The sequence below is a fragment of the Strix uralensis genome, chromosome 18, assembly GCF_047716275.1.
Source record: "Strix uralensis isolate ZFMK-TIS-50842 chromosome 18, bStrUra1, whole genome shotgun sequence".
Taxonomy (NCBI): domain Eukaryota; kingdom Metazoa; phylum Chordata; class Aves; order Strigiformes; family Strigidae; genus Strix; species Strix uralensis.
The window spans coordinates 141,532-168,809 of record NC_133989.1 but is presented as its reverse complement, the minus strand read 5'-3'; the positions used below and the strand labels follow the sequence as shown (position 1 = coordinate 168,809).

Here is a 27,278-nt window from a genome sequence, read left to right as displayed (position 1 = left end):
CAGGTGTTCAGTACTTATAGTGATTGCTTCAGATGTTACACATTGCTTCTGCTGGAGTATGACTATTTCCTTTCTTCTTCCTTGCTACTCACATAAGTAATTAAATCTCAGAACACTTTTTCTGTCTTGGCTGCAACCACCTCCTTTACCTCTGTATGACACACCCACAGCGGTGTTCACCAAGCCACCAGAACCTCTCATAGACTGGCCTACATCCTAAACGGGCACCCACCAGTCTGCACCTTCACCACAGCAAAGCATCAGCAGCTGCTTTTGTAATCCCTTTGGAATGCAGTGGTCATGGTTCCTAAGTGACTAATGACTTAACATTGTCGCAGGTGTTTTTCCTAGCTCAATTCCACCCACCCATCATCCAAAATGGTTCAAAATATTTTGTTCCTCCTTTTCCCTTGTTTCAGAGCCTTGAAATTGCAGTGCAGTTTGCTAACTTTTAGAGAAAAACATACTCTTTTATTTCATTCATAGCCTTAATAATTTTGTCTGTTGTTCACGTATTGCACTATCATATCCTCAGGGTAACCATATTGCACCTTATGCTTGTCTTGTTGCTACTCTTTACTAGAAAGCAGAGATCAGTATAACTTCTACAAAAAATGTTGCAGAATACGTTCTGTGAGTCTGTATCCATGTAGGCACACATTTAATCAGACCATTAACTTCATGTGCTGTGAAGTGTTGCAGGGAAGGGTGTTACTTTCCTTTTGATTCCCCTAGAGGTCCAATTTATAAGCTTCTCTCACTCCTGCTAGTGCAATTCACTTGACTTTAACATAGTCTGGTTGTTTTCATGTGTGCAAGAGATGTAAAAAGAAGTCTTTAAGTGTATATCCACATTCTAAATCCAAGGCTGTGCTTGAGCTTGAACTTCTACTGTTTGGTCTATGTGATGAAAGCTCTTGGCTCTGGCAAGCCTTGAGGAACATCAGGAGAAAAAGAGAGGGTACCACTGTGGGCTACTTGTGCAGCCTCACTGCAGCTCATCTCATTATATGTCCAGTATGGCCTTGTACTGACATCGTGTGACTGGCAGTGGAAAACTAGGTGGCTGCAAGTGCCCTCCTAAAGCAATTTTGCAGGCTACAAGGACAAAAGGAGTTTATAGCCAATATGAGCTTGGGCTGCTCATGTGACAGTGAGGAGTCCCTGTGGCAGGTCACAGGTACCCTGTGCTGTGTGGTGGAAGTGGTGCCACAGAGCTGCCTCCAGGCACTTGTTAAGATTTTACTGGCTTCCTGGCCCAGCAGTCCAAAGTGCAATAGAGCAGTAGCTTGACTTTCCATTCACTTCATCTATGCAGGTCATTTTCAGTCAGAGGCTGACTTACTGTTGTACAATTATTGGCTATAAACCAAGTCACTCACTGGGCTACACCTAGCTCACTTGTTCCTGGAACCCAGCTTTTGACCCATACCTATCCTCCCATAAAGGGTTTAAGTAAGCTTTACTAAACTTGAACTCTGAAAGATGGCTTCCTTCTATAGTGAAGAATTCCTAACTCTTCTCAAGTTAAAATACCCTGAGACTTAAGATTATCCTCCCTTTGATTCCCAGAGAAGACTAACATCTGTCAAATGGCTCTCAAAATGGACACCACCCAAATTCCTTTTGAACATTTCTTATGCCTCATTTGGCCACTGTGATTTACCAAAAAAGCAAAAATGTCAGGACAGACTTTGCAGCAAAAAAGATAAAGCTAAGTGACAGAAATCATGCAACTCATAGTGACTACTTTCTAGATTCACAGTTGCAGTAAGGAGAGACACAGCTTTGAAAGTCCACTGCGTAAGGTTTTGAATGTGTAAAAATGAGTTTATGAATGTTTGTGCAAAAGTCAAACTGTCTCTGAATAGAAGGTAAGATGCTCTTTTTAGTAACCTGGATGCTCACAACAGTAAATGAGTTATCAACTATTCCTCAGTTTATTTAAAATTACAGCGTAAGTTTTCAGTGATATTATGTTGGTAACCCCTTATCAGAGGAAGTGAGGATTTTGTATTGCTGATTTTCTCATTGTTTTCTTATACAGGATTTCTTCTGGCATTTTATTCGATTTATACACACACAGATCGTTCATTGTATATCTTCATGTTAGTCAATCACATTTACCATCTTAAATGTCTTGATATCTGCAAATTTATCACAGGAGAAATTAACAAGTAGATGTTTGGGACCCGTCTCAAAAGGGATGAGTTTAAACTTTGTACTGGATTTCTCACTGGCTTTCAGTGGTGGTACGCTAGAAATAGGAAACAAAGGGAAAAATATAAGCTGAAAACAGGCTTATGCATCATGTTTGAGTTTCTTCACTAACCATCTCCCATCTTAAGTAAGAATTCCTATCAGTTTAGTATAGGATGGCCATGAAACGACCATACAGAATTTGGCTATCTGATATGTATTTAAATACTCAAACCAATGCATTAAGGTCTCTCACAAATACATTACACAGTGACAGAGGTAAGCACACAAAGGGGGACATACTAGTATCATATGAGATAAAGCTTCATGCAGAACAAAGGGTGTAAAGCACATCGCTGAATTATCAAAAAAGAATAATCTGAGACCACGAAGAATGTTTATACAAACTCCTGAATTAGAATAGATTATAGCACCAAGAAAACCTCAGTGTTTACACAGCGGGAAATTATGAATGGAAGTTAAAATGTTTAAAACCAGCATGTTTTGTAATTCTTGGAAACTCGTGTTTATGGTTTTCCCAACCAGCCTTACCTTTACCCTGTCACAGAATCACAGAATAATTGTCTAGGTTGGAAAAGACCTTGAAGATCATCTAGTCCAACCACTGTCATAGTGTCTTGTCTTGCCTGAGGATAAAGTTGTATGTGATAGACAATGCAAGGTTGCTAAATTCCCTCAGGAGAGCTTATAAATTATGGGATAGACCATTCCTGGTTGCTCAAGCACAAATGGCAATGTTAAGTTGCTATGTATGTTTTGTGTGTGTGTGTGTGTATTCAGTTAAAGAGCACACTCCCATATCCCAGGTATTTTGTAGAAATAACTGTATTTGCTAGCATATGTCAAAATTTGTGTGCAATTCTGTATATGTACAAGATATAAAATCATCAAAACATGAAAATAGGAGCCTGGGATCTATAGTAAAAGGAACCTATTTTATTCCAGTCTTCTCATTCACCATCTCAACACCATCTAATAGTTTCTGGACTCTGTTTATTAATCTCCCAACGTAAATATTCTGTAGAGCAGAGCTTGAAGATCAGTGTGCCTGTAGTTCTTGTTTTCGAATTTTTTTTTTTTTGTAATTAAAAAACCCAACCCAAAACAAACTTTTATTGTAATATTCAGCATTTTTCCTGTTCTCTTCCTGCCTGACTCATAGATTTCAGCTGTGTTCAAGTTCCAGGCCTTAGTAAAGGAAATTCAGTCATCTAAGGAGTAGCTGCTGGACATGGTTTAGTCTGTTCTTTAAAAGCTATCCTCCTTAGTTGTGATTTATTGTGTCTGGAATGGCTATGCATGGAGCATACTTGGGGTTGTACTTTTCAGAGGTGCCACCCTTTGAGATCACAACCTGTGCCTAAACAATCTGTGTTCATTTTTTTTCCCAAAGCTGGGGTACTGGTCCATCTGCTTTTTATATATATGTCTGTCTGTTTGATGTAAATGCAAATTGTTTAGAAGGCTGAACACCCAGATTGGCACCTGCAGTCCCTTTAATAAAATGAAAAAAAAAAAATCCTGGTTAATATATGCTATAATTTGGGTATAGTATGGACAGAAACAGTCATGTATCCTATTGTTGGCCCTATGGTCAGAACAAGAAGGTTCAACCTGTCTGGCCTATAGCAGCATAGGCAGCCTCAGCAAAATTTACAGCATGGGTAAGCATGTATTTTTTTTCTGGAACTGCTAGATAGGCAGGAAAACAAGTTCTGTCCAGTTATGACAGCAATTATTTGACCTCCCAAACTACGGAGCAAAAGCCTAGCTTAGATGAAGAGCTGGTTCAAAGCTGTTTGCTTCATTATGAGATGTTACACTGACTGGCCTCCCAGGTTACAGCAAGAAGAAAATGCTGTCTCATCCCACTATTCGACTCCAAGTCATCTGTGCCTATGTTCTTGCTCATGTAGGCTTAATAGCAGGAAGGAGGCATTTCTCATACTTACTCTATCTCAAGAATTCCTCTGAGCAGGTCATTGCCTTCTACCTGCAGCACACAGTCCATCACTTCCGTATCAATAGGATTGGTAAATATCACTTCCACATCCACTTCTTTATTCACTTTTGCTTCACCGAGTACCTGTGCAAAGAAAATGCTTGAAAGTCCAGGTTCTCAGTATTCTTTTCTATCTGAGCCTTCTCAGTCATCAGAAGAGGAAATACTATGAGATGCTATGATGGACTGTGGCAGAATGTGAGCAGAACATCTTTCGGGGAAGAAAGTGCACATAAGAGCTCAGCTTCCCCTTCCTCTGCCACTGCAGTTAGAGCAAAGGGACAGCAGTTTACCTGTATGTCAATGGCAGGGTTGTCCAGGGTGATGTCTCTTTGCACTAGCACTTGAATCCCACCTTCTACATGACATAAAGCTGTTACCTGGATCGTGTTGTCTGTAGTTAACTGCTGTTGATATTCAGTATATGATATCTTAATGGGAAATTGTTTCTCTGGATGAAAAAAGAAAAGAAATTGATACACACTTTTATAAGCTCAGAGTTTCATACCTAATGTTAGTATTTTCCTTTTATGCTGCGTCTGGGACTAGGAAATCACTTCTGAACTCAATTCATGCAAATTTATCTGTTTGCTATATAGAGAGAGTGATTTCTTCAGTGTTATCCCCCCTCCATTCCCTACTACCATATTGCGTGGTTTGTTTTCCTCCCAATTGCTCTGAAAGATAAGAGAGCTGGTGTTTAAGGAGTTTCACCAGCGCCACTCCATTTGTTATGGGACATGCTCTGATGGGCCTCATCAGTCCTATTTGCTCATGATATACTGAGACGAGCTGAATGACGTCTTTACATTTCTTTTATCTTTCCTAACCCTATCCGCATTTATTATAATGTGTTTTTACAGTGGTTTCCATGCTGTAATTCAAATCAAAGAATACTGGATGGAAAGGAATGTCCTCTGTCTCTGACAGGCAATTCCACATTTTTGGCCTTTCATACAATAAATGTCAAGTTCAGAAGAACTGTAGAGTAGCTATGCAAACACTGTGAGCCAGAAAGTACTTTCCAGCAGTATACAGCAGATGAAAAACAGAAGAAAAGAGGACAAGTCACCAATGCAAAGTCCCACAAAAGTAAGCAAGAAAATGGGGGCAGTGTGAATTTCCTAGATTCCTCCAGTAGCAACAGATTTGTTAACTACAAATCCTATCGAGCAGAGCATACCTCCAGAAGAGGGCAAAAATGTCTTTAAATGGTCCCTGCCATCAGATCTGGGGAAGAGCCTCCCGCTGACTGTAACTGCGTGAGCAGAGGACACCACAAGGTGCCTGCATGACTAATGCCATTAGGCACATAACCTCTGTCTTCGCTGAGAGTCCTAATGCTTTAGAGGAAGCTGATAGATCCCAACTCCAGAAGTCAAATTACATATTAAAGAAATTAAATATTATTTCTGCTTCTCACTGGTGATTCAAAGCTGAAGATTAATACAATATAGTATCAGTTGGGAATCAATGCTCTTTCAGTTCACTTTAGAGATGCTGATATATCTATTATCCCAAGCTCCTAATGGTAACTTAATTTCATCTTTCCAGCAATACTCATATTTACATAGAGAATTTCTTCCATAAGGTTATCAAACTCCATCTGCAAAAAGAAAATTGTTAAAAAATCTGAGGTCCTTTACTCCTCAACAGTTCTTTGATAGCAACTTTCTTTTCTGTGGAGCTTAGCAGGCTGTTTCAGCTATTTCTATTCCTCACGCTTTAATTCCATTCTAATGTGCTAATGGACCAGGTTTCTTGTTTCTGCTCTTAGCCATGTCCTGTTACCTTTCAGTAAGGCCCCTCTTAATTGATCAGAACACATTTAATTGGAATTGATTTCTATGCTTTTATGTTGTCCTTATCTTTTTGTAAAGCAAATTTTGTTAAATGAAACTTCATGTTTACTCACCATCTTCTTTTCACTCCTGAGATACATTTTCCAAAATGTGAATAGTACTCAAGGAAATGATGGTGTGAAACATGTCTTTTTTAATATGTTTGTAAGTGCAATGTAAATTTTTTTCAGCCTTTTATGCATAGAAATTTAAGATTCCAGTTTGTTAGAGCTTTTTTCCCCAAGTTGACCAGCTTCTAATGCCCATTTACTGATAAAACAATTACACAATTATGATTAAAAGTTACTTGAAAAACTACCTTCCTTAGGAGATAGAGTGACAGATATGGAGTCCTTCCAGATCTCATGAACCGGTCTTCTAGTGTACACAGTGCTCCAAGCAGTCATATTTAAATGAACAGTCTTAGCATCAGACTGTAGGTTTGCAAGAACCAGAATTAGATTGAGATCTTTTCCAACTTCTAAAGGGCCAGACACCTTGAACTTCCCTGAGATGTCAGGCTTTTGATCGATTTCCTGTGGTGTTGGTGCTGTAGGATCAAATTTATCCTCAAGTCCCAGCTTCTTACGGGCTTTTTTAAAAATATCTCTTTCTTTTGTAGAGCCTATGAGAGACAATCACAAAAATTACCCTCAACAATTAACAGGCATCTCTTATTTTACATGACTGCTAGAGACAAGCCAGCAGAATGTAGTGTCTGCACTTACTGATGAACAGAGCCTCTGTTTTTCACAGTCACACCGAATTTTCTGGATCTGCAGTCAGTAATGCCGCTGCCCCTCTAATAGCATTTTTTTGTAACACAAAATCTTAAGTCCAAAGATTTTCACTCTTCCCATTTCTATCCCTTTTTATGGTTGTAATATTTAGAAATGTAAATTATTAATTGCTAATACAGAAAAGGCCCCTAATCTAAGGGAAGACTGAAAGGACAGTGTGATGGGTTGATTCTGGCTAGCAGCCAAATGTCCACCCAGCCTCTCACTCACTCCCCATTCCCGCAGGATGGGGAGAAAATGGAAGGCAAAAAGACTTGTGGATTGAGATAACGACAGTTTAACAGGGGAAGCAAATAGAGGAATACACTCACTATTCCACTCACTATTCCACATTGGCAGGCAGATGTCCAGAGACATCCTGGAAAGCAGGGCCTCAACACATGTAACGGTTGCTTGGGAATACAAATGCCATAACTGCGAACGCCCCCCCCATTTTCTCCACCATTCACTGAGCTTTTATTGCTGAACACTAAGTCATAAAGCATGGAATATCCCTTTGGTCAGTTTGGGTCAGCTGTCCTGGCTGGGTCCCCTCCCAGCCTCTTGCCCAGCCACAGCCTACTCAATGTGGCAGGGAGGGAGTGGGGAGGGAGAGAGAAAGCCTTGATGCTCTGCAAGTACTGTTCAGCAACAGCCAAAACATGGGTGTGTTGTCAACGCCTTTAGCGGGGCAGCTATGAAGAAAGTTAACTCCATCCTAGCCAGAGCCAGTGCACAATGGAAGCTAGTTATCTGGGCTCTGCTTTATCATGCTTTTCACCCTTCTGATATATATTTCCAATAGCGGTGTTCATTCTTTACACTTGCAAATTCAGTTCATGACTGTAATTTTTTTTTCTCCACTAGCAAACCCAAAGGTCTGACAAGTTTACATGCTGTTTGATTCTTTGAAAAAGTTGCTTTTCCTGGGCGTAAGGGCTGATTTAGTTTAGGTTTCTGTAACAGGCCTTTCATCCTGCTGTCAAATAACTGGGCTGTAGACTAATTCTCACAAAGCAGAGGCAGTCAGTACACATTATCAATAGGCAGGCGAACAGTAAATGCTTTACTCGGAGATCTTTGGACTTGCCTTATTTAGGTCTCACAAAGCAGCTCCATATCAGAAAGGGCAAGGCAGTATTTTTTACTCTGTACCTTCTCTTCCCTTTTCTATTAGAACTGAATAAACTGAGTATAAACTTTGCTCCTACCTTATAGATGCCCAAAATTGCCCACTAAGAGACTCCCAGCCTAAAGTTTATATACATTTGGGAATGAAGCAGCTACTTAACCAGAAGAACCACTGTTTTTATTTACCTTCCTCATATTTATAATCATTGGTGACATCTACACGATCGTCTTTACCAACGGCCTTTGTGCTGATGAATTGGCCAATTACAGTAGACTTAGAGAACATTAATGTCTTCTTTCCAGTTGCAGGGTCATAATTCCAGTACATACAGTCTGCATTCACTTCTGCAAATACGAATGGGCAGTCGTAGTCCAGATCTACATCTCCTTCTTTGATGGCATTCCGTGAGGCAGGACCACACTGATAAATTCCTGCGGCATCAAGAAATAATAATTTAGACCTAATCAACTCTTTGACAGTAAGTAGATTACTAGACAGATATTTATCAATGACTCCTGAATTGCCCAGTGCTGTTCTAGCTTTTTCATCCACATAGACTCTCATACCAGGCCAATCATCAACGTGTCTTGTGTTTATTTTGAAGGTACACTTGCTTTATTTTATATTATCCCTTGATTTTCAATAGCTCTGGATACCTACATTGGAAATATAGGAATTGCTGCAAAAGACTGCCTAGAAGTCTAGTTTGTTTCTTGGCATCCACAGATGATCTGATGCTTTTCTAATGCGATAGATGGTATTCCTTTCTGCAACCCTTTTTCTGAGCAGGATGAGAAATTACTTTTACAATGGTTTCACTTTTTTTTTTCTTCTCTCTGAAAGTGACTGACTTTATAATTTTTTTCATTATTCCTGAAATAAAATCTGCGTACCTCCACTTTCTTCTTGGGGAGTTGCATCCAGAACTTGCCATCCACTGTATGAGGGGTCCAAGTCACTGCGGGAAAACCAGCTTTCATTCCAGACATGGAAATTCCTATGTGCAAGAATGAACAAAGTAAGTTATTAGTATGTGTTTCTAAATTCCATTAATCAGACATCTTAGTTAAATGTATTAAATGCCTGAATTTGCAAAGGTTCTTATCTGAGACTGACCACTTCCACTCTGATCCTGACTATATTAACTAGGTAGGAGCTGAAAATTGCATTGCGGAACAGACATAAATGTTCAAGGGCAGAAAGCAAGTTTGTAAAATTATACAAAATGTCTTGAGCCTGTTTTTCTTCAAAAGTTCTGAGCGTATGTACTTCCTTAGTTTTAGTTGTTTTCCTTATAGCACAACGCTACAGTTATCACTTATATTTACAATGGGTCCAGGACAAGCAAGTGAGGGACTGGACCTGTTGTTTGCTGAATGCAAGCTTGTATGAATTGCATTTGATGATTAATAGTGGCAATAATTAAATTATTTTCACTGCAAATGATGTCACTGAAAAAAAAAAAAAAAGGCAGGGAAGCTGGTTCTGCTGAACTTTTCACAGTTTAATGTGAACTGTTTTTGAAGAATAGTTCCAAACTAAGTCAAGTCCCACTGTTTGATATTTTCAGTGTAATACCACAAATTTTCAGTCATCTCTGGCATCATAACTGTAACTTTGCCTGCCCTGGCTTCAATTGGATGTTATAACTCATGTCACAATTCTCTGTTTAACTGAGAAACAATGAAAACACCGAGTTTTGTAGTATTATTTTGTAGTATTTTTTAATTGATCCTCTGTGTGTGTAGTTGTTTTTAAGGCAGTTTTTAAGAAGGTAACAAAGCATTTGTTATTAGAACTTATACTCTGCACCTGAAGACTCTTTAGGCATTGATAGGTCCTACTATTAAAATTGTACAGCCTTACCATATGCTGTCAGCTGCCCTGTCCAAATGATTTCCAGAAGCATCATAAAATTCATCCACACGCAGATTTCCATCTGCATCATGGGCAGAGCTGAAATTTGTAATCGTACGAGTGGGAATCCCCAGACATCTAAGCACTAAAGAGTGAATAGAAGACCATAGTCAGAGAGCAGTATTTCTGAAATGCAAAGTTTCATATAACATACTAATGTCTTGAAAGACTTTGATGTAGGAAGTGATATTAGTGCTACTTTCAACAAAATCTGGGCAGTGTCAGTTACGTGCATGGTATAAAACATACCTGTAGTCAATACCGCTGCAAAAACCCAACATTGTCCATATCTAACAGGTTTGAATCCTGATTTCTTCCAGTTTTGCAGGATTTCACCACTTCCAGTCCAGCTGCTTGGACTTTTCCCACCCTCATAATTTCCACTCCAGTTTCCTAGCAGAACCCCTTGGTCATCATTGGCGTTGACCTGTAAAAATATTCACTAAATTTATGATGAGGTAAATTAAGAGTTTACAACAGAGGTGATAGTGGTAGGGAAACAGGCAGGAGAAAAGCCTGGAATGACACTTTAGTGGACAAAAGTCACTGCATCATGCAACTGACTTTCAGGAAGAAACCTTATCTTTTCAGGGAAATTAAATATGTGTCCTCTCAAGAAATGGAGAGCATTTAATCCCTGTTTCTCCAACTCAAGTACAGAAGCACCAGGCAAGAAGGTGAACACCAGTTTTCAGTGAACCTTCCTGACATGAGGTGACACCTTTAGCACTGTATGATTGAATGTCATCATCAGAGCATACCATGCAGCTAAGTTTTCAGAATGTGCCTGGATCACGATGTAGTGAGCCCTCAGCAAATTTACATTAAATTAGGAGAAGTGGCTGACACAACAAATGGGGCACAGTCACCTTGAAAATCTTGCATACTGTGTCAATAGAAACCTCATAAAGTTCAGGAAGAAAAGGTGTAGATTTCAGAATTTGGGGTAGAATAACCTCGTGTGTTGGTACAGGCTGGGAAGCAGCTGGCTGAGTGGCAGCCCATCTGAAAGAGGCCTGGGAGCTACAGCAAATGCCAAATTGAATTTGAGCCAACAGTGCTCTCTCATCAGAAGGGGAAAGCCCACACTAGGCTACATTGGGAAAAGTGTGACCAGGAGATCGAGGGAAGCTGTTAACCCCCTTTAATTATCCCTAGCGAGGCTGTCCCAGGAATCCTGTCTCCAGTTTTGGGTCCCTCAGTTCAAGGGGATGTTGAGACACTGAAGAGGGCCTAGTAGGGAAGGGCTACCAAGGTGGTCAGGACCCTGGAGCACAGAGTCTACAAGGAGAAGTTGAGAGCACTGGGCTAGTTCAGTCTGGTTAAGGAGATAAGGAGAATGTAATAGCAGCTTACAACTACTTGAATGGAACACTCTAAGTTGTCAGAGTCCAACTTTTCTCTGTTCTGGCAGGTTTTATAATAAGAGGCAACGGTAGAAAGTTGTAGCATGGGAAAATCATATTTGACTAAGATTTCAATAAAAGGGTAGTGCAGCTCTGGACCAGTCACCCAGAGAGGCCATGAAACCTCCATCCTTGGAGATTTTTAAGGCAGCCTGACATATCTATGACTGGGCTGATCTAGTACCACTGTAGTTCCACTTCAAGTGGGACGTTGGACTAAAGACTTCCAAGGGGCTGGTCCCTCAGCATACCACCCCGTGTCTTATACTTTGGATTTGACTACTGGATATCAAAGTGATAAGTATCAGAAATACCACAGATGAGATAAATCTAGCAGGCTTAGATCAGACGACCACCTAGGTGTTTCTCTGGCCCATATTTCTGGTCCATACAAACAGTGGCCTAAAATTTACTGAGAAGTGTCATCATACTTACTTTCACTAATTACTTTAAAAGAACAGTAGTTTGGGCTTTTTGAACATGTTGCTTACCATTGCACTGAGAACACGGCCCAGATATTTGGGGTCATTTCGGTGAGATACATCTGTGGCAGGATCCTGACGATAGTTTAAGCTTCGATCCAGCATGGAAAGGCAAATATTGAGAATATCTCCTTGAAACTATGTTACAGAAAGAAGTTAGTGTTCTGGAAACACAAATTAGTCTACTAAAAACCAGAGTAAGTAGAGCCATGTAAGTGTTTAATTTTTTTTAAATCATGGAATTAAGTGCTGCAGCTCGGCTGGGAATTACCATATAAAAACGTGGCCTCAACAAACTGTGAAGATTAGAACTCAAAGAGCTTTTCAAAACTTGGAATCTGTGGACTTAAGGCCAGGACTTTGCCTCTCAGCATTGCTACTGTACTTTACTACCCAGCAGACACTGAGGTTTCTGATGGCTGCACCTCTAAGTCCTAGGTCATATCACTGACTATTCAATTCCAAATCTTCATATTAATCAGTATAACAGGGCTTGGCACAAATTCTGATTTCAATACCAGACTCCTGCTCTTCAGAGGTGTATGCGACGAACTGGAAAAAGCAAACAAGCCCTGGTTACCCACCCAGTTCATGTGAAAATCAGAGCACGAAACACTGTCTGGTGTTTCAGTGCTGCATTTACCTGGCCAAAGTTCCATCCAAAGCTGTTGATATGATTTTTATTGCCTGCAAAAATTATGCCAAACTCTTCTAGCACATATTCCTCACACTCAGCCTTGTTAGGCATGAACACATCATCACCTGAAAAGCCAGAACAAACAGAGGTATGTACAACCACAACAGGCAAAATAAAACAAAACCTCAGGAGCCTTGGTCTCCATCAATAAGAATGCTTGCAGATATCCACCCTTTGCTGTTCTTGCTGTTCTAAACAGATTGTGAAATTTAGGATTTCCTATAATTAGAGAAAAGGGTGGGGGGTGTCTGAGTGAAGACAGGGGTATAACACTGTCAAATCTGGGAGAAGATGGAAGCTGGTAGATATGACTATTTTCTTGGTTCTAGAGAGACCAGACATACCTTCTAAACTTGTGCAGAAGTAGGGAAGCTCTGGCAAAAGCAGAGCTTAATCTGCTTAAGCAGAATTTAATCTTTTAGGGCAAGGCGCTCTCATGATACATGATACAGAGCTGATTTTATGTACCAGAAGGTCCTAAGAAACTGTTAAACCCTTTTCTCACTGATACATTATGTGGTGAATGTTCAGCTCCTGTATTAAAGAAGTATAGATCAAATGGAGAAGCTGCAAATATTAATGAAACTACAAGCAACTTAGTTCTTTCAGGGGAAACTTGACATGTTCATACCTGAAGACCAAGGGTTAAAGAGCAAAACAAAAGTGCCAAGGCTTGCTGGAGAGGAGCTGCCGCTTGAAGTAGTTTGAACACTCAGCTTGTAACGTCCAATGACAGCATTAGGTGGGCTGGAGATGGAGATGCTCACAGAGTTGGAACTGGTAGACTGTAGAACTGCACTCCAGCTCTCCTTGCTCACTGTGCTGGAGATACCAAATGTGGCCTGGGTCTTAGCCAGCTTTGAGGGTTTTGGACCTTTTAAGGAAAATAAACAACATTTTTTTTCCCCAGCTTGCTGAAATAGAGATTTAGTCGTCAACAAACTCAGCAGGGATGTAACCCTCCCCTCAGATGAATTTGTGCCATATGTTGGAAACTGAAGGAAGGTCTCACTGCTAGCTGAGATGGGAGTAATACAACAAACACCTCAAACAATTCCATGGCTATGTGAACCATCATGTTGACTCTGAGGTATTATCTTGCTGCCCTATAGCACATAATCAGGCCAAAAGAATGTCACAAGGCAGCATTAGTCTTTCTGTGAAAGAAGTTGGGAACCATACCTGTTTCTGCGACGAATGTTAAGTTTTGCTCAGGCTGTTCTGTTCCGTTGAAGGTGACAATGAAGGCCTGTCCTCTCCTCACAATCAACTCTTTGCTAGAAAATTTACTTGTGTGGTGATCTCTTGCATTTTCTTTCAGGTGCCAGTTGGTACTTGGCTGCATTGCAGCTATGAAAAAGTGAGAAGAACAAGAAAACTTGAGGGTCCATCCAAGGAGGAAGGAGCGCAGACACCCTCTCCAGGATTGCATTTTACTTTCTACAGGTAACTAATACCCCTGTGAGGTTTCCACCAAAAATAGAAATAATTTATTTGTGAGCATTTTTTGTGAGAGAGACACTTGGTCTTGCATAGACTGTTAGAGATTATCTGTATAATTAAATATAGAAGGAGTAGTATATCCAGTACTAAAGAAAAATCAGAAGGGCATCTGAGAGACCCCTGAGAGAATAGAATACTTGTGAGTTACTTGGATAAAGAATCTTGCTGAATTCAGCTAATTCTTTCAAGGTGTCATCCATTCCAAGATGTGGTGTTATACTAACAGAGGCACAGCCCTGCTGCCTCTGAATAAGAAATAAAGAAACCTGATTGGGCTGGGAAACACATCTGCATTTTAAACCATGACGTGTGATCTCTAGCCCCATTTGCTAGAGACCTGTGACACATATGCCAGCTGCTATCTGTTGGAAGCACCTAACAAGAATATGTTGGAATATGTTGATGGACACTGGGCTGTCATTTGGCAGTGGGAAAGATGGCAGAACTGGAGAGAGAACACTACTAAGATAATGTATGTGAAATAATATGTGTCAGAAAGCACTTATATGTGAACTCTGGCTTCAGTCAGAGGCTAAAGAATAAGCCTCTGAGATGGGTTTGGCTCTGACATCATCAGAGCCTATGGAGGGTTCTCTAGTAGAAGGTAGCTTGAATGGTTGAACTGAAGTGCAGAAGAACAGAAGAAAAAGATTTTTTTTCTCCTAAGGGCACTGTGTGTTTTTTAAAAATATATTTTTTTATTCTCCATATTCTCTGCCCCTCCTCCACCACTCCCCCCACCCCCGAGGGAGAATAAGAAAGAGTAAGAGTATCATCCTTAGTAGTGGCACACAGCTACCCTGTGCCATTATTGAGTAAAAAATCATTATCCCATGTTCAACCAGATTTATTAGTATAAAGATTTTTTTTACAGCATGATCTTAAGTTTATCAAGTTTAGGCAAGCCTTGAAATAACTACATTAGTAGTCTTAACAATGTAGTCACAGTTCAAATGGGGGGAGCATATTTTTCTACAGTATCGAGGCAAGCAGCACGTACTTTGATTCTTCAGGAACATACCTACTTTAAAATAAACCAAACATCTTCAGAAACATAGCAATCAAGCACATCTATTGTAGAAAAAGCTGAGGGGTGAGGGAGATTTGTCTTTAGAAAAGCAGGAGTTATCTGGCAAGGCTGGAAAATCAACACGGGTCCATTTATAATAATTACTAAACTGGTCAATTTGCATATGTATAAATATTAGTATGTAAGCAAAAAAACCTCACTGCAACAAACAAACCACCAAAAAAAAATCCCCTAAATTTTTGTATCCTCTCTGCCTTAACTTCAGGTTTCAACCTTCTCTGCTTATTGTAGCTTCCCTCAGCCTTTTCAATGATACCTGCTGCAAGTTCTGCTTTGCTTCTTTCTCTTATGCCAGATTTGTCAGTCTCTCATTTACACTTGTCTGACAACTTCAAATAGCTGCAGACTTTCCCTTCCTTCCTATTTGCAAAATACAACATTTTTACATCAGATAATTGTTCTCCCAAATCTTGTTCTGATAAGCCTGGTTTTCCCATGTGCACAATAAGTGAAAAAATGCAATTCCTGTGAAAATCCTTCTCCTAACTCTTGATGAAGGAATTTTTGCTTTTTTTTTTTTTTTTTTTTTTTCCTTCCCTTGGATCAAAACTCCTTAGAGAAGTAGTGATCTTTCAGTGTCCATTACAGAACTGAATATGAGGTATGGATGTAAGAAAATAACACACAGAGCACCACAGAAGGGGCTTCCCCCTTGCTCACCTTGGCCCATATCTGATCAATACGTCCTGTATAAGCAGCTTCTGGAGCTTTCCTCTGAATGGCCTCCTCTACTTCTGTTGACTCAAGGAATGGCTGTTGCCTTTCACTTCTTTAAAAGTCACCTGTTTGCAATATTTCCTGCAGGGGTGGAGCTTGAACAGCCGCCTTTGCTCCTCAGCCTTTGTCTGACCAAGAGGGCTTGAGGATTCATTTTTCATTCATTTTTTGCTCTCTCAGTCTGCACATCCTGATCTCATTTCCTTGCAATGTAACAGCTGAAGCTTGGACAATATTTATCCCTAACAGTCTGGCCACTCGTTAAGAGTTTCTTAATGTATTTAAATTTATAAGAATTTCAGCATGTAGTTGCTTTTCTTTCTGTTCTAATGATAAAATTATAGGAATAGCAAACTCCTGCTTGCACAACATTGCTTTTAATTTGGAATACTTCATGAGCAATATTTACAGTGACTTTTTCTTTAAATTAATTCACATTGTTTACCTGGAGCTGCTTTTTTTTTTTTTCCTGGTGCATTGTAGTAGTTGCAAAACAATGAGCAAGCTATTGCCTCTGCCCCAAATTTAGTCAGGACGAATTTAAAGAACTAATTTTTCATTTATCACATAATTACTGTTTAACAACCTTAAATAGACAAGCACTCCATGTCATATTTGCATGATACACTGCAGAGATGATAGGTAAGTACATTTGTGACTTGCGATAAAATAGCTATCATTGTTTTCAGCTGGTACGCTACTATTTTTTTTATAAGGATATCTCTGTACATGCAAGTGGCAATGCCAATTTGCGCACAAAAATCTTTTGTTTAATTTCAAGGAGAGTGATTTTTACTTATGCTTTGCAGGTAGCTTTGCAGGTACTTTCTGTTAAGAAAGAGAGAGACTAATTCTGATACTTTTATGAAATTACCTGTAAAATTTGGTGTACCCAATACACAGTTTTAAGGATGCCTCTGAGTGATACCCATTATGCTGGACTGGCCACAGCTATATGCCTTCCCAAACGCAGAATTTTAATTGGCTGGGCTCAGTGTTCAGCAGCCTACATTGTTCTGTTTTCAGGTTTGGATCATGTTTGGAAATTTTAGAATTGAAACTTGCTCAACCCATTTAATACACAGACATATTTTATTCATATTTTGTATAAAAAGGTGTTATTAGAAGAAACAGTTTTTAACTGGGTATAATTCAGACTGCTGCTTTGAATCGCTGTTCATTACTGGTATTTAGTCTTAAGAGGGACCATAGTTTTATCACATGCAAAGCCCAATTGTGATTTTAAAATTATAAGACTTTAATTCTTAATTTTAAAATTTCTTAGAATATGATTTTAAAATGTTAAGTCCAAACTTTAGAGGTTTCAGATGTTAAGATGTGCTCTCCTACCCATACTTTTAAATTCTCTTAAATGACACACAATTTTCAGAATAAATTTGTTTTAAGATTTCAGCCTATCCTTGGATACATATCAAAAAAACCATTTCTCTTTGACAGAAAGATTAGTTACTGTTGAAGAAAAAAGTCAGTGATTATGCATCAAATAGCTGCCAACGCTTATTTGGTCACACGTTTCACCTTTTTTTGTGTGACAGCAATAGTGTTCTGGATATCATTGTCCTATAGGTCAATGGCATAATTGTTTTTGGTATTTGATGGTATGATAGTATAGTTACAAACAGCATGTTGCAAGAAACCAATACAGTCCATTTATTCTGGAAGACAATATGGCAAGGAGAACAAGTTGTGTCTGTTGCATCAGTTTCTGGTGTTTATTCCCAGCTCTGGCTAAGTTGCCTTGCAGACCTCTGGTGTGCTTTGTTTGTAAAACAGATGAATGATACGTACTGGACCTTTGGATTAAAGATTATGGGCAAAGTATGAGGGTTGAATTAATGAGAAATATTAACACTAGTCAGAATACTAGTCAAGCAGAATGCATCTGACCCAAGCAGCTTCCTGTAAGCCAAGTAGTATTTGCAGAGCTTGTATGGTGGCTGTAAATGTAAGAATTGCACAGGTAGGTACCTGAAACTCTGGTGGATAGCAAGAGAAGATTCTTTTGGACCTCAGAAAATGAAAGCTCTAAGCCATCTTAGTATTTGTTTCATGTACCCAGAATAAGCTATATCAGAACCATCTTTTGCAAACCAGTTCAGTCATATAACTCGTGACATCCTTTTCTGTTGATACCCAGATTTCCTCTCTCACTCCAGTAACTGTGTTAAAGAAGGGAATGCATAGGAGGAAGAGTTCAGCACTGAACAGTGAAGGACATCTTTTGTAATAGACTAATTCCCCTCAGTATTACTTTCTCTCCTTCTTTGCATTGTCATTCTCTTCCCCCACCAACTATGTATGAATCAGCAGTGATGCTTGAATTCTATGAAATGTCACCTACTATTAATTGTGCCTTTGTTTCAGGATGGGAAATCAGTCCCTAGAATAGCCAAACTCTCCTTTATTCTTTCTGAGCACATCTCTTTCTTACATACCGTTAATGCACCATGCTACAACCATATGGCCATGAATCACTGGGAACCACCTCAGTACTCTGAGAAGTTTGAGCCATTTTGTCTCCCCTCGCATTCCCTTGCTGGATAATTAAGCAAGGAATTTCATAAGCCAAACCCACTCCTGCTATCGCAGATACAAGAAGTCAAGTGGTTTTCTAAAGCTATACTGTATTAGTGAACCACACTAGGGAGAGACCTGGGCCCCTAGAACAGGGATATGGACTGACTCAGATCAGAACTCTTCAGGACTAGAACCCCCTGATGTAAATTGGTCAAGTCCATATGGAAAAAAGCATTTGGCTGAGATCTCTTCTATATGTTGTCCAAGACGTTCTTATTTTCTGTCCTTCCTCTTCCATTCACAATGCCCCAAACAGCAGGGCGTTTTGAATGGAAGCCTGCAGCCTGCTGCATCCTGAAGCCTTACGGAAGTTCCTGATTGTTCCTCAAGTTCTCCAATAGCCAGACTTTGAAGGCAGCTGAACTTGGCACAGTCAGCTCCCATATTGTCTGTGTAAAGTACGCTACCCTGTTAGCTGGGCTCAGATCTTCTCTTGAGATCTTGGCTCATTCCAGATGAGATGGCTCATTTCAGAAGGGAGACTGACAGTGACATAGTAGTGGCATGTACTAATATGTGAACTTCAAAAACTACCATGGGACCAGTACACAGAAATAAGCCGAAGTGACAGCACACAGACCGGGATGAACCTGTGCTAGGCTCCCCAGACAGCTCCCACATAGTCATACACAACCTGTTATTTATAACCTATTATATTTAAATGTATTTCCCTACCTCTTCCACTTATGCACACATCTCTTCCATGGGAATGGAGTAAAGACATTATTTGGAAGTTTTAACTTCCAGCTACTGCTGCACACTCATAAGCAAAGAATACCTCTTTGCAGGCTCCCATCACTACATCACTCTGCTTATTTCTTCTAAGAATCAAACATGTTGTCCCGTTCTGCAGGCAAGTGCTCTTAAATCTAATGCACAAACAAGATGCTTGCAGGTGTGACTCATGCCTTAGTTGTAATGACACTGAAGCTTAAAAGTGACAGACAAGAAGCTGAGATAATTATTTTGAGTGTGAGACCATGAAACGAATTGCTGAAACCTTAGTAGCAGTAGTGTGCTGCAGACTATCAAAACCCTTAAAAAAATGAATCATGCTATCCGATTTATAGGATCATTTTAGGTGCTTTTCCTTCTTCTTTACACACCACCTTCTGGATTCTGTTAAAGTAGATCCATTAGAGATTGGCCCACAGATGCATAAAAACTTTCTTGGAAAAAAAGTGTGTATTTTGCAGGATGTATGTCGGGGCGTCAGGAGGAGCGGGGGGGGGGGGGGGCGGGGGGAAGAGAGAGAGAGAGTGAGTGTAAACAGTTACGTGCACACACACCTGCATGCAGATCCTCACAGTTTTTTACATTAAAATTGTGCATGGCACTGTGAGAAGCATCCCCAGGCACTTTTGACATCTTCAACTCAACTGAACTTGAGCTTGGCTATTTCTTGGGCCCAGGGTATTTCACAAGCAAGTGCTGACCGTGATCAGCAAATACCAGTTTGTTCGTTAAATGCTGTTATTGCTTCCTGCATTTTGTGCAACGAGAAGGTTGTGGTTAAGAAGGATAGACTAGTGTATGACACTTAAAGAGGAAGTTTTTAGGGATCACCTTGCTAAAATGTCTTGGCTAAGTTACTGGCAAATCGTTGCTTAAGAGGAAGTGTTACAATGCAGAAACAATCAGTTTGTGGTTTTTCCCCCATTGCTGTAGATGAAGGTTTTTACTGTCCACTTTGCTGTAGAGTTCTTTTGTTAAAAAGAAGGATTTTTCTACTCAGTCCAATCTTTCAGCTTGACCTATGGAATTGTGTTTTACCATTTATTTAAGCTCTGGTCAGTGGAGAAGATTTATGAGGGAATCAATAGCGTTATGCCCATTGTATGCACCTGATTCCCTACCAGCCTATGTTCTGCTCTTAAACAGGGAAATATTTAGATGGTATTACACTTGGCAGATGCACCGAGTCAGTCATTAACTAAGCACTATCAGGCCATGCAAACAGCAGATGCTCTTGAGGGATGCTAGCACAAGTAGATCAGGTCAGTAACATGAATTATTTCAAATCATAGTATATGGAGGAATGCTTTTGTCCTAAGAGTTTGTGCAATCAGTTCTCCTAAAACTGTGAGAATGGGGTAATCATGCCTCTTTTAACCTCCATGAGGGGAAGACAATGCCTGTCATTTCTGTGCTCAAGCCTCTGCTCTGTGGATGGTTGGTTTTTATTAATTTTCTGAGCTTTTCAAGCCTATGTCACATGAGGCCAGCAGAGCATGAGCTCTATGCCTAGAAGAGGTAAAGTGGCATCATCTGCACTCAGGCTTCATTATACATTTTTACAGACGTCTCAGCAAGTCAGGCGTAAGCGAGAACATGGCCCACCTTGCTAAAGTGTACTGATTTTAATATCTTTCCTCCTAAGACCTCACTGCTGGACATCTGCTTGCTTTCTCTGTATTTTAAAGCACCTTTGCCTTTCATGCTAATTTTAACAAATAGTTAAAATGGCATTGCAGTTTGCTGACTGAATCTACAGGAAGGAATCTAGCCCACAGTTTATTATTGGCATAAATATTCCCATTAACACAAGATTCATTCATACCTGAACTACTCTCAGATTCATTAAGTTTCACGCTAAAAGATAGTCTGCAGTTTGCCATAACTTCTTTTGCTCTATTTGCGGTTTTATAATATTTAACTCCAGTATGATAATGAATGGTTTATCTTCTTTTCCTTGTTTGTGTCTTTTGGAAAATTCAGGAGAGAAAAATGCTGAAACAACCTATTCATAATCTCAGAACATAACCCCATAGAGAAGGCTAACATATGGTACGTATTCAGTTGCCCATTTCTTATGCACAAAGAGACTTCTTTTTTTTTTTTTTTTTACTTACCAGCCATGCTTCCTTGCTCCTCTGTGCCTTGGACTTTGTATTTCTGTGAGCAACTGTAGGCCTATATGATAAGACTTCAAGCTCTCGTTGTGTGGCAGCATTTATAGAGAAAACTTCAGGCCTCTCCTTATGTTCAAACCAATTGTAATTCACATTAGGTGGGTGAGGCAGGTAAGTCATACCAGTGGGCATGTAAACTTCCTAGTGACCATATATTAGCTCATGGGTTTTAACACACTGCACTTATGCAATTCAGGCTATTTATCCAGAGGGTTGACTGAGATGCTTAGAAGAGTAGAGCATTTAATTGCATACCTGGAATCCAGAATTTCACATACAATGATGCATCACTTGGGAAGGGATGTTTTTTGAGTCAGTATGAATTAATATCTTTTCCTAGTATGATCCACAGATGAGTATTCATGCAATAAAAATATATATTCATAATAAAATTCATAGGGTTCCCTCCCTGTGAGTGTACTCATAAGTCTGGGAAAAAACACAAAACTTTTCATTTACCTCAACAGTCCTTTTTTGGGGATCACCACAGTAATGCCTTTGTGTCAGCCCCTCCTTAGAGTCTCTGTGAATTATACTAATGGTATTAATGCTGTAAATGTAATGTAAGCTACTATTAACTTGACAAACCACTGAATGCTGAATACTCTGAGGAGTGGATCTCAAGTGGTAACTCTCCCTGCACAAAGAGAAACTTCACCCTCATAAAATAAAACACTCATTTTGTAGCAGGTACAAATTATGACTATAATTTGTGCTTCTATGGTGGTTACTCATCTAGTTTCTGACTATAACAACACAACAATAAATGGTAAAATACTTTGATCTGCACATATAGGACATTTTATAGATACAAAGAAAATTAATTTGTTGGCATGGCCTCACAATATTTTATCTTTTTAGGCTAATTATTAATTTTTTGTATCAGTCCTCTAGCAATTTGATCATGGATCGATCTCTCTCTCTCACCACCCACAATACAGGAGCTTCCATTTCCTTACACTTACACAGATTTGAATAAGGTATTTTGTCTCATTTTATTATTACTTCATCTCACTTACCTACAATGAGGAGAAGGGACTGAAGCAATCTCAGGAATGTTAGTGCTTACCTTGAAGAACTTGAAGGGTGGAAATTTCATAAGATCAGAAATGGGCAAGCACAGTATCTATGTATAAAATGGGGCAAGAGGCATGAGAAAGAGCTGAGAAAATATAGTTGACATCAACTAGTTTGATTTCAATTCCTGGAAAATACTGAAATAGGTAAATTTGTTGGCATCTGGAAGATGACTAACAGGTAGCATGGACTTGCCAAGAAGTCAGTCAAGCCCATCTAATTATTTTTTTCTTGACAGATAAATACACCAGAGGAGAAGTAAGAAGCAGCAGCTATCATACATCTCGGCTTTGATTTGCAACAAGATCCCACATAGTATTTTCATAAGCACACTTTGGAAACACTAATTACACAAGATTTCTATTAGTTAACTGCATAACTTGTTGTAAAAAACCAAATGCTGCATTGTTTCAACGGATCACTGTCAAACTGGAAGGGCATAGTGACTGAAGTGTGATTAAAAGTTGCCTTGGAGCTTTGATGTTTGTTAAATATGCTCTTTCTGTTGTTAGTAAGACATCAGCTGAATGAAGTACTATGTTAGCCCTGGGCTAACCTCAGCTGGATGATGTCAAGAATACAGAGAATGGAGAGCTTAAAAAAATTAGAAGGATCAAGTTGGATCAGTCTAAAACAGAGGCAACTGCAGAGATACAAAGATGATTTTTGAAAAAGCTGAAAAGTGTTTATAGAAAGAGGAGGCCAGTTAAGGAGTCATGGTCTCTGACTAAACACACTGAAGTGAAGCATAAAATAAAAATGTTGGCAGTGAAGAAAAGTACTCAGCTAGACCCTCTAGGTAGGTCGTAAAAATGTTAAACATTTTTTCCATGGAGATTAAGAATGGACTGCATGCACATTTGTCAAGGATAATATATGTGTGTGTAGTTGAGCTGTACTTGGGGAATTTATTTTGATGTCAAAGCTGTGACACAGACACTTATTCCCCCTGTTGTGTACTTGATGCTGAACTGTATGATGTAGAGAGGGCCTTAGTAGGGAAACTAAATATTCCGCATCCAGTGTTGATTCAGTCTCATTTGCCTTGCTATTGCTTTATTACTGTGACTGACTTACCCCCAGTGAATAAATGCATCGTCTCCTATGGTGAAGGGTTACCAAGTTCCTGACTAACATGACAGAGAAGCCTGCAGACTTCTTGCATGTCATGTTCATCTTAGGAACTGCTTATTTCTGAGAAGTAATAGAACATTTTGCATATAAACAGAGGAATGTTAGCACTGTATCTGTCCAGTATTGCATCAGTTGAGATTCATGTTTCTGACAGTATGAGCCAGTTCACAAGAATCACCAGGAAGCCCCACAGCACACTTTCTTGATTTTCTTGTGAAGGGAAAATCTGTCCTATGTTCAGTCACTTGGGTACTTGTTCCCTGAAAGAAGGAATTTACTAAGTGACCTGAAAGTAACCACATCTTTTTCTTGTGCAGAGAAAAGCTGCCTCCTTTTTAGATTTCATTAAAGTTCATTGGGGTTTTTTATACCTTAGAGCAATGAGTTTCACACACTAATTATGACTTGTGTAAGTAATGTTCTAAACATTTCCTTTCTTCATTTAAGATCTACTAGTTCTTACATTGTCAGGGTTAAAAAGTACCCTGGCTTTGCTTCACTTCATTGTTCAGTGCTTTGTATTCCTCTATAATATCATGTCTTATGATATTATAATTTTCCAAACTACATAATTTCAGACTTTTCAGTCTCTTTTCATGCTGATGTCTTAGTTTGAATATATCATGCATTTCTGAAACTCGTTCAGTTTCTTTTGTATACTTTTTGATATAAAGGAAAAAGAATTGAACATGATGCAGCAGAGAGAATACACTGTCAGTGAAATGGTGACAATGATTTTTAGTATTTCCTGATCTGTTTTTTATTAATGCAATTTTTGTTTGTTTGTTAGTTAAGCATTTGCTCAGCTCAGCCCACAAGACTATTTTTTCATCCTATACAAAGGAACGGTGTCATAATGAGATATAAAGTAACAAGACTCTGGACAAGATGTTTAGCTGTGTAGATGGATAAAAACAGGCATATTGGAAATCTTGTGAAGAGAAGCTGCACAACAATATGAGGGTGGAATCCATAATAAGAAAGGATAGGATTGGAGTGTATGAAATGAACTTGCAAGGGACTTGTAAATAGCATGCTCAGTGAGCTGATAACCGCAAGGAAAATGCTGCAATAGATGGAAAGGCAGAGGGAATAAACTGGAAGAGAATATTGTTAGAGAGAAGCCAAGCAAGTGTGAAAAACTAAGGAGCAAGAGATCAGGATTTTGGCTTTTTTCTTTCCATTCAATTTAAAATACTACGTAGCATTCTGAGAAGCCATGAAATCCGCAGGGCTTTTTAACCTGCAATTTATATTTTGCATCTGAAATCTGGTTTCTAGGCCTCATGCATTCAGGTAAACAGATACACTAATTTTCTTGGCCCTCCCTCTGTTCAGGTTGCTCATATTAGTACAGCTGAGCATGTGTCACTGTACAGAAGTGTTTCAGACATTTCCTCTAATTTCATACTCAGGGCTAGTTTTGAGAAACCAACTTGTTTTAACAGTTATTTCTTCTTTGTGAACTGTGACATAAGAAGTTATTGGTGTAATAGCAGAAATTGTATGTGTGCCAAGTCTCTTCCTTTCGGTAAAAGGGGAAAAAAGTATTGCCTCAAAAAGGCAAGCTGTTTCAGGCTTGCTGTGTCCTTGCTTCCCTAAATAGCTCGCTTTCTTCTTTGGCATTCTTCTGTAAGCACACACTATTAGGTTTTATTGAAATCTTAAAACAATCAACCGGGAGCAGCTACTGATGTAAAATGAATATAGCAAAGCTAAATGTGAGACTGTATAGAAGGGGAAGGTGATTTTATTTTAAACAAAACTGATTTCAGTTGCTCATGCTCATTTTCCTATAGATTTCATTCAGTCAGTCTTTCTTGTTTTCCATACCCACATTTTAACAAGGACCAAGATGTGTATGTCTGGCTAGTCCAACCATGATTATTTGTGGTGAAACAGAGGACAAAGGATGCCAGATTTGGAGTCATCATCATGTTTCCTGGGTTCTCTTTGATGGGTGACCCTGTGCTCATTTTGGAAGTGCCTTTTGTGCCCTTCAGGGACCCAGATCCATGAGGCATTAAGCAATGTTGTTGATTGACTGTCTGTCCTTTTGTCTCCCGTTCTGAGGGTAATCTAGTTTTAGGCTGTCCTTTGTTTTCTCAGTCTGTGTGTTTGAAGAGTCTGACCGTGATCTCAATGACCGGCTGATGGTGTCAATTCATGCTATTCTTTTGTCCCTTCTTTTCTTGTCATTTATTCTGGTGCTTTCATACCTATATTTCTGCGTGTAATTTATTCACTTCAACCTTAATGTTTCTATTACAAATCTCTGCATTACGGAAGTACATCAGGTCACACAGATGAGCTAGACAAGGGAAGTACAGTGTCTCAAACAGGTGACAAGCTATAGAGAGGATCCTGGGCTAAGTAGTGTACCTGTCACACTGAAATCACATTTGGAGGGACTTCTGTGCTGGTCATTCTGACAGAATAGCATTCATTACCAATGAAAGTCCATCAGTGTAAACTAGCTTAGTCACTTGTTAAGGCTTGAAGGATACTTGGTGTTTTGGGTGACTTTTTAGTCACCAAACTCAGTGCTGTGAACACTTTTGGAAGGAGAACTGTGACATGAACCCTCTGGAATGACTGTAAATGTATCAGTGCTCTTTCATATACTATTGCTTCATTGAATGTTACCCAGTAATAACAACAGTGCTATACAGGCTCTTGTAAGAGGAGTTCCTGAATTTAGGTACCAGTAGCTTTGTTCAATAGGGTCTACACTGTTCTTTCACCTACCAATCTGGCTTTGGTTGAATAATGGCCTACGGTTCCTGGAAGCTCATTAAAGGTTATCCATCTTGTAGGTAGTTAAAAGACTGAGACAACTAGCAGTTAAGAATGTTTATATGAGGGTTTGAGAGAGAATAGTATTCTACTATTCGGAACAGTAGAATAATATTGAACCAGAATAAAAACAATGTTTTATGGAAGAAGTTGCAGGCGAGTATAAGATGATGCTCCTATCTATCTAATAACCAAAGGTTAACTGCTGTGTTTAATGTTTCCAAAGTTTTAACCCTATAGTGCGTGATTGCGAGTGAGGTATTACGACCTTTCCTTTGAGGGAAATAAAACAGAAAAAACCCACCACCATGCTAAAGAAAAAAGAACATACATAAATTTAACAGCATCTCAGTTAAAATGAAATGTAAAGTTTATTTGTTATAGAGATGGAGCCAATGACAGCAAATGTTAAAAGATAACAGACCCAAAGATTTGTGAATGGATTTAGCAGACCCCAGAAGCTCCTACAGAAGGAAGTGTTCCAGCCTGGTTAACTAAGATAACTACTGATAACAACTGTTCATTATTTCTGTCTCCCACTTGCACCCTGTCAGTATTGTTAACTGTATCTTGCTTAGCTTTGCTTTGGATGGTTCTGTTTGTAATCTTACATGCATATGTTAAAACAGAAAGATACCATGCTTAGTTTTTTGATTGCCATGGCTGAAGTTGAAGACACCAGACAGATATAAACAATCTAAAGTAATAAAATCAAATAGATCCAATTGAAAGCTACCTCCATCTCCAAACAAGTTTCTTGTGGTAATTAGGAGAATAGTTCACCAACATGTACTGCAAAGTTCGTATATGTAACACAAAGTATGATACATACACATACATTTGTGTGTGATGAAGCATTATCTATTAAAAGCTACAAGACACCAAGTTATTATCCAAGGTAGATGGTTGTCAAGTGACCGAGGCTATGGAAGAGGAAGTGGTAGAACTATGTAAATTATAAAGTTGAGAGATCAA

The 27,278-nt window shown here is 39.2% G+C and overlaps 1 protein-coding gene and 1 long non-coding RNA gene across 9 annotated transcripts in view; one reads left to right on the top strand and one right to left on the bottom strand.

The window, feature by feature from the left end:
- LOC141951899 (uncharacterized) overlaps positions 1-27,037 on the top strand; it is a 78,361-nt gene extending 51,324 nt beyond the window's left edge. For 4 of the 6 annotated variants that reach the window (XR_012631478.1, XR_012631476.1, XR_012631477.1 and 1 more), the window contains 6 exons: positions 8,277-8,452; positions 8,889-8,992; positions 13,798-13,922; positions 21,103-21,171; positions 22,183-22,276; positions 22,612-27,037. This is a non-coding gene — a long non-coding RNA (uncharacterized LOC141951899). The remainder of the gene's footprint in view (positions 1-8,276; positions 8,453-8,888; positions 8,993-13,797; positions 13,923-21,102; positions 21,172-22,182; positions 22,277-22,611) is intronic. The other 2 variants (XR_012631480.1, XR_012631481.1) reach the window with 2 other exon arrangements.
- LOC141951895 (protein-glutamine gamma-glutamyltransferase E-like) lies at positions 1,918-15,804 on the bottom strand. Of its 3 annotated transcripts, none has more exons than XM_074888706.1 (13): positions 15,730-15,804; positions 13,659-13,826; positions 13,108-13,350; positions 12,423-12,541; positions 11,789-11,917; positions 10,141-10,318; positions 9,841-9,976; positions 8,846-8,971; positions 8,160-8,452; positions 6,383-6,688; positions 4,516-4,673; positions 4,173-4,306; positions 1,918-2,257 (listed from the first exon to the last, which is right to left on the bottom strand). In XM_074888706.1, the coding sequence occupies exons 1-13, from the start codon at positions 15,737-15,739 to the stop codon at positions 2,110-2,112; spliced, it is 2,148 nt and encodes a 715-aa protein (XP_074744807.1). In that variant the 5' UTR covers positions 15,740-15,804; the 3' UTR covers positions 1,918-2,109. The 3 variants fall into 3 exon arrangements, with proteins under 3 accessions (XP_074744807.1, XP_074744808.1, XP_074744805.1); XM_074888707.1 differs by having other exon boundaries at positions 8,160-8,405; positions 8,868-8,971; XM_074888704.1 differs by lacking the exon at positions 15,730-15,804 and having other exon boundaries at positions 8,160-8,405; positions 8,868-8,971; positions 13,659-13,908.
- Positions 27,038-27,278: the final 241 nt, after the last annotated feature.

Coding starts and splice junctions, on each gene's coding strand:
- LOC141951895 (XM_074888704.1), bottom strand. CDS start 13,908: ATGCAATCCTGGAGAGGGTGTCTGCGCTCCTTCCTCCTTGGATGGACC. Junction 13,351..13,658: donor AACATTCGTCGCAGAAACAG/GTATGGTTCCCA, acceptor TTTCCTTAAAAG/GTCCAAAACCCTCAAAGCTG. Junction 11,918..12,422: donor TTGGATGGAACTTTGGCCAG/GTAAATGCAGCA, acceptor TCTGTAACATAG/TTTCAAGGAGATATTCTCAA.